The sequence below is a fragment of the Crassostrea angulata genome, chromosome 5 (assembly GCF_025612915.1).
Source record: "Crassostrea angulata isolate pt1a10 chromosome 5, ASM2561291v2, whole genome shotgun sequence".
NCBI classification, from domain to species: domain Eukaryota; kingdom Metazoa; phylum Mollusca; class Bivalvia; order Ostreida; family Ostreidae; genus Magallana; species Magallana angulata.
In genome coordinates, this window is record NC_069115.1 from 1,273,845 (window position 1) to 1,281,500 (window position 7,656).

At 29.5% G+C, this 7,656-nt stretch overlaps 1 protein-coding gene across 2 annotated transcripts; it reads left to right on the forward strand.

Moving 5' to 3' along the window:
- The first annotated feature begins 359 nt into the window (after positions 1 to 359).
- Positions 360 to 5,030, forward strand: LOC128186206 (uncharacterized). 2 transcript variants are annotated; one of them, XR_008243902.1, is made up of 9 exons: positions 360 to 488; positions 1,401 to 1,461; positions 1,681 to 1,766; positions 2,006 to 2,633; positions 2,920 to 3,001; positions 3,267 to 3,340; positions 3,456 to 3,559; positions 3,689 to 3,716; positions 3,838 to 5,030. XR_008243902.1 is itself a non-coding variant. In XM_052855992.1 (6 exons), the coding sequence occupies exons 2-6, from the start codon at positions 1,412 to 1,414 to the stop codon at positions 3,267 to 3,269; spliced, it is 849 nt and encodes a 282-aa protein (XP_052711952.1). In that variant the 5' UTR covers positions 360 to 488; positions 1,401 to 1,411; the 3' UTR covers positions 3,270 to 5,030. The 2 variants fall into 2 exon arrangements, 1 of the variants encoding a protein (XP_052711952.1); XM_052855992.1 differs by having other exon boundaries at positions 3,267 to 5,030.
- Positions 5,031 to 7,656: the final 2,626 nt, after the last annotated feature.

Genomic DNA, 7,656 nt, shown 5'->3' on the forward strand with positions numbered 1-7,656 from the left:
GAATTCTGATTAATGTTTTTTTAAAACCATAATTGCATACACTTTGCGGAGATTATGAAAACAATTATGTAATAATACTGGACCTTTACCAATTATGTGTTTAACAACAAGAAAAAACAGTTTAGAGATTATAAACACAGCTACACTCAATCGATTTATATTGCATTATAGTTTATAAGGACATTGTTACAAAAGGCAAGATTGATCATCAAAACTAAAGTCATATATTGAAGGAAATTCATAATTCAAAAGGGTGATAGGAATTGTCGAAATGTTAAATTCACTATTTTCGATGTTCGATTTATCTATTTCTATAATAGGAAGCAATAAAGAACCAATTAATATATATTCCAAAGAATTGGAAATACTTCCCGTTTACTTACAAACGTGTGAATGAGCTAGAATATGTATATTTAAAATGTGGCATATATATAAACGTACCTTGTTCAACATTCCTGCCCACCTTTTGTAGCTTTTTTATTTACAAGGTAAGCAGTTTGTTTATTATCATATATGTATCGAAATAAACATAAAATTCTATTTAAACCCATGATATTCTATAATTATCTTGGGAAATCCAAATCTAATTCAAGCAGTTTATTTTCATATCCTTGAAATTATTGCACTTTCGGAATTGTTATAAAGATAATACTATCATAATCACTAACGTGAGAAGCAAATATGTATGGGTTTAGTGCATCTTTTAGGTAGTATAGTAAGCCAAACCTCTGCATATCTAAACATTTTGCCAATAAACTCAAACATGTCTAAACCAGAGTAAGCTATAATTGAATTTCACCTGATACGTAGTTACTGTAAAATCAATTAAAGAGCTACTTTCATTTCGGTAACTAGCTCGAAATAGCATAAACAAAAGAAAAGAGAAAGGTAGTGGAGTGGAGGACACGCTTTGACGGATCCAAGTTGGTGGAAATTTGCATCAAAATATATGCTTGCAATGAAATAATATCGTTTGATTAAGTAGTAAAGAGTTTTTATATATACTGGGAATTTCCGTTTGAATTGAAATAAAAACACAACTTCGTGGCTAAATATTGAGAGGAGTATCGCAGCTAATTGAATTTTTTTATATGTATTTTATTTTAAACACGTCACATGACACATACCCAAACAAAAAAAAGAAATCCTAAATTATATTTTTAGCTCAAGAGTAGATGAGTGGTTTGCATTTAAACATTCATTCTACATCCGTGGTCTTTAACTCTAGAGGAAACACATACTGCTTACATTTATTTATAACTGTTAATTGATATGTTGATAAAAACAAACGCTATGTTTCATTAATGAACCATTTTGTTCCTAGATAGGTCACATTATATAGAGCGGTAGCGTGTCAACACTGCTGATTTTATTCAGATTGATATTTTTAATTGTTATAGATTAATTTGAAATGTCACCGCCACAGAAGACGTACACTTTATGGCTCTTTATGCTGATTTTGTAAGTGGCGAACTTTGTTCTACTGCTCAAATAGCATAAATGCCATTTTAAAAAACAAACAATAGTCATAATTATTTGTAATGTAAGATATCAAACCATTTCAAAGTTTAGTATGCACAAATTATAAAAAAGAATATTTTTTCTTTGTTCACACAGATTTGAAAAAAATGGTGGTTAATAAATACACATATCATATTATTTAACCATTTTCCGTTTTAGGTTCTGCTCAAGGATTTTTCCAATCGCATATTTTGTTGTGGTACTCATAAACCATATTGCATGGGAATATAATGTACCCAGCCACGGTATTTTTTCATCTATATTGAGATTTATCAGAGGTTATAAAAACTAGATACAAATAACCTTGATGAAAGAGCTATTTTTGTAATCATTTAACTTGTATTTGTAAAAATAATAATGATAATGCAAATGTGTTGTCTTTACTAGCTCAATGATAAATATTGATTTTTGAAACATTACAACGATCGTTCTCTTATAGCAAAAAACAGTATTTCAAATTCTTATACCATTATTTTCGAAACAGGTTTTCATTTGGAATATTTTTCTGCTAAGCCGATTGTAAATAATTCCTCCATCTACAAGTTAATGGCGGCAGCTGTTGATGAGGACAACAAAAGTATTTATGAATCTCATCAGCTCAATCAGAATATATTTAAACTTGATCTACCCCAGCCAGAAATTTACTTTCAGACAGTTTTAATATACGCAGTTCCAATTCCACAAAATGCGTCCGAAACAGGTATACATCTCGGCAACACTATGTTGAATACTTCATCTTACACTTCTTCTCACGGAGTTCAAGAACAGACTGCACATGGTTTCTCAGTGAGCGGTGATAATTCTACAGACATAACTACTAATGGAACCAGTGAAGAGACAGGCCAGACATCAGTGACAAACGATAGTCAGTTAAACAACTCAGGACGCTTACCAACTAACCACATCCAAGAAGACCCTTCACAGAACGTTGGACCTGGAAATGATCAAATAAACACTTCAGTAGATTCGATTGACCATGAACCCCTAGAAGCTGGCCGAACCCAAACTACTGATGATACCCAGGTCCAGACTTGTTCAGACACGGGTAGTCATAGATCCCAAGCTGAACCTGATCAGACTTTAGCAGACCAACTACGACTTGGAACTTTAAGGTTTATTATGTCCTAATATACATCATTTTTTTTCTATAAGTTATTTTTTAATCTTAGAATATTTTGTTTAAAACCCATTCGGTCACCCTAGCCCTGCAAAAATAGTTTGAGTGTTACTTAACCTCTTGTTTTCATGTCTAAATATCTGTTTTATCATGTTTTACTTTTATTTTAACTAAAACCTCATTGAGTGTCGTTGGCAATATTCAAACGGTGTTGGGTTATGAACTTCAAAATTAATAATTTTAAAAGAGTGTTGCTAATATATCATTTCTATTTTAAAAAGAAATATGTGGCCCTTTTACCTACCTCGTGTAACAGAAATGGAAGATTCGGATGAACCGACTTCGAATGAAACAGGGCATTTAGTGAGTTCATTAGTATTCAATAAACATTAGTGGGTGTATAGAAGAGAGAAAAAATGGAAAGAAATATAGTGATAATTTAATGACTACTTCAAACAGAACTTATACTCTACTCAAATGACTTAATTCTCCACGCACATTTTAAGATTTACCTGTTATTTCAAAGACAAATACAGACCATTACAATTCTAAAAAATATCATTGTCATTACAAAAACTTACGTATGATGTTTAATGTTTAAACCTTTGACTTGATGTGACTTTTACAGTGACTGTGTCCTACTCTAAATCACAACAGATATAGGGAAATAAAAGGTTTAAATTCCAATGGAGTGAGCAAAAGGTTATATCTTTAACTTTTTAATTAAATGAAATAGTCTGCAATCATTCGAGACATACAGTCTTTTCATTCATTTCTTTATTTTCTTAGTTTATTTCCGCTTTGATTTATATTCTAGACTAAGCCATAGTGTGTTACACAATGCGCCAATGTCCAGAGAAAATGACCGCAAAGAATCAACATATTCCATACTAATACTCAAATAAGAGCGTTTTTTTATATGTAAGTTTAATTTTTTTTTAAATGTAAAAGTTGTAAAGTAATTTACTTGTTATTATTAGACTGACATCAGTTTAATTTTGGTAAAATGCATCAATATTCATTTAAATATTCCATAATGTGATATTTTAGGTACTAGATCAGCTCCCAAAAGCAACAGGTAAATACATATAACAGAGCATAATTTACTTCTTTTGATAATGATGGAATGGCAGCCTATGTATCCTTTTAATACTATACACTCGTTGTCTACAAAATTCTACAAAAACCTAATTTGGAAGGTAAACTTACAAAAGCTGATCTAGAGAAAGTAGTGAGGTCTGGTCCAAAGATAGATATACAGGAACGGCGCTTTAATGAAAAAAGGAATGAGAAATGAAGTCAATGACTCAAAAAGAGGAATACCAGAGGTTCGATTTCTAACATGATGATACTTAGCAAATCAGTTGAACATTTTTGGATTTTTGAGAGTACATTCATTTCAATTGTTAAATCATCTTGATATTTGCACTTCATATTTGTCTCTTCATGTATATTCCATGCATTAAACTTTAAAAAAAGTACACATTCCAATGAAGATACTCAAAACAACATTGTCGTATCACGTACTCCTAGCAGTACTACAACACAGCAACCTGACAGTTATCCAACAGATCAAAAACAGTCAGCCATTAAAGGGGCATCGAATCTTACTAATAAAGATGACAAAAGCAAAGAATCGGCAAAAGACGACTAATAATATCTGTGTAACATCATTTGTAGTTTTTTTTTCAAAAACATTTTTTACATTACACCTGCATTGAACCATTTAGTGAAAAACGAATGTTTTGTGATCCATACTCATTTTAATAGGATGTTGGGAATTAGAGTAATGTGAATGTATTGCAAGAGGTATTAAAACAGCTATTTACATGTATATTTTTTTAAGACAAAATGTTTTTTATAAATAATTTCCTATTCTGTGCAACAGGTGATTGTACATCTATTAACTGTAATTTACTGCAGAATAAATTTAGACATATATTATTTATTCGTTGATGTTATGAGTTGATAATTGACACGTATGTTGCCAATAGTAATTATTCAAGTAGTTTATCTGTCTTTTTTTAAAAAATAAACTGCTTTGAAAAGCTATAAATTATATTGTTACAACTGTATTTAAATACCGTTGTACATTTTCAATAATGTATTACCTTTTGGTGGCTTCTGATGTTATTTAAAACGTTGGCTACATTGTCTTTAGTTTTCATCTCATATTCTTATTGTGAGTTCTGGCCATCTAAATGAGTTGATATGTCTGTGTTTTTGTACAAAATTACATATTGTATTTGATTTGAAACGATTCTTTAGCACGAGCATAATTACGTTCAACAACATGCTTTAAGATTTTGTAATGTACTGTCAAATATAAATTCTGAAGCACTTAAATATATTCGTATAATTATAATTATTAGATTGTTCTCTACAAACATAATGGTCTAACTATGCCCATCTAGACTGTTTGTTCAATTGTATATGTAAATATTTTACCTGTACCTTTTCTATCATTTATATGGTTTTAAAAGAATAAATTAATTAAATATTAATAAAGAAAAAAAATTCATTTATTCATTAAATAAGACACAGTTTTAATTATATGGATTAAAAGGAAAACTTGTACATCCAATTAACTGACTTGACATGTGTTGAACATTTTGGACAACACATAATTGCTCTTCCTACAATTGCTGACTGGACATTTTTGATAGACCCTCTTCTGTTACCATAGCTGACTTACAAGGCGCCTGTTTTATCATATTTGCTTACATAATTTATCACAACCATATTTATACCGCAGCAAAAAGGTGCCCTAAACATTAAAAACCCGGTGGCAAACTTTTTGTTTTTCTGCACAGTCATATTTGAAATGAAAAAATTTGAAGTTTTGAATTTCATGAAAAAATCAGATGGGCTAATAAACAAAGTTAACTAACATTTATGATGATTATACGTCTAAATATATAAGAGAATCATACTGCTCAAAGTTGGGGGAGATTTATTGAAACTTTTAATCAAATGTTATATCAAAACACAACAGACATAAGACTGTTGTTAATTAATAAAACATTCGTATGTATTACATTTTATGTTTAAATGCCTGTATACATGATATCTATATGTAATACACCGCGCTATCAACAATTGACAAGCTTAATTTTTTTACATCTAAGTTTTGAAAACAACTCATGACAAGATTTTGAATAATAGTTAATATGAATCATTTGTAGAGAATATTACTGTTGACGTTACTTATCTTTGTAATGATTTCTGTCTCTCTAAAAAAAACAATGCATTTTTGTTTTGACTGATACAAATTAAACACCAAAAACGGTTTTTAATTTTTACTTAAATTAAATACAGCCTACAGATTGGCTTTAAGATTGTACAAACACATGCCTTATATTATAGTTGAGTATATGGTCAAAAGAGAGACATAAGATAGAGAGTTAATGTTAGCTTCTAACTTAATCGATGATGTTATCCGGCTAATTTCATTACTTTTTGCAAAACGTGAAAAAAGCCAATAAATTTCTAAATGTATAAAAAGCACGAAAAAAGTAATACTTTATCAAATAGAAAAAAATATAATAAAGAGTGAATAACGCATCCCGGCCAGTTTTAGGAAAGAACTTAATTATGAATTGAACATAAAAAGCCAAATATAAGACACACATAAGATCTCTTTACATGATATGGTATCTCTAAAAGTTATTTTTATTTTACAATAGCATTTTTGATGTTGATAAATATTTGTAGATATTTCAATGTGATATTAGACACATTTGGCCCCCATAATTTGCGATTGCGGGTACATTAGATTGTTGTGTTATATTTAGAGGAGTTGATATAAGTTATATTTTTTACCTATTTGTTTGATTTATTTGCAGTCACTTGCAGTATATGGCGGCAAAAAGGACGCTTTTTTATAATTCAATCAAAATCAGTCATTATTTGACATTTTTTTTTTTACCAATTTTTGAATGGGAAATATAAAGCGACACTTTGAACAAGAACAAACTTTTTGTAACTAATAAGTACTGAATAGATACATCAAGCAATCGCTCAATCTTTTATTAAAGAAAAACTGCTTGAAAACCAGCTGTTTTATGCTAAAATGCGAAAATGGCGGGAAAAAGTTAACTTTATTATGCCATATTTTTAAATTGTGGGCAGTTAATACAAAATGAAAATTATGAATAAACTTCAAATGTATATCTTTACAAAGAAAACAAAGAATTACAGTATAATGATGCTGTTCATTTAAGGGGCGAGTTTAGGCTCAAACCATATAAAGTTTTTAAAATGGATGTCTTGAAAGTTGAGTTGAGGTCATATGAACATTCAAATAGTACAAAAACGACTAGCATAATTTTAAAATAATCCAATTTTTAAAAATATTTCATACCTCGTTTTTTTTGGAATAAAACCTATAAATATTCAAAGTTTATAGAAATCCACCCCAAAATGTTTGCCCACATCGGCTCAAATCTACCATTTCAACCTCCTTATTATCCAAATGCAGGTTTTCTATGCGCTCAACCTCGATGTCTTTTGTATCAAGTAAATGATGGGAATGATTAAAAACTTTAAGAAAGATAATGGATTGATATTAACTTTTTAAAAATATTAAGCAATTTATGGATTTGAGGCAATAATTCAAATATTTAATTTCACAAGTGTTTTGTACAACCTTATTTTGACCAATGATTAATCAACTAACAATTCCAATAAAAAAAAACCAATACAGGCATCAAAGATATTTATTTTAATTGGAAGATTTTTGGATATTAGAATGAAATCATGGGACAGAGAAGTTTACCAGAATATAAAATTTGATTGCTATTTCTTTGTAATTCTTGCGAGTAGATGTTCAAATCATAATTTTGTTCGCCTATATTTGTTGTTAAATGTATTGCATATTTTCTGAATTACATTAGTCTAAAAACAGCTGGAGAAAACCCTACTCTATATTTAACCATTACTAATACTCATTACAACATTTTACTTTGGGTTCATTCATTAACATTAATTGATTTCTGTACAAAAATGTCGAAAAGTTT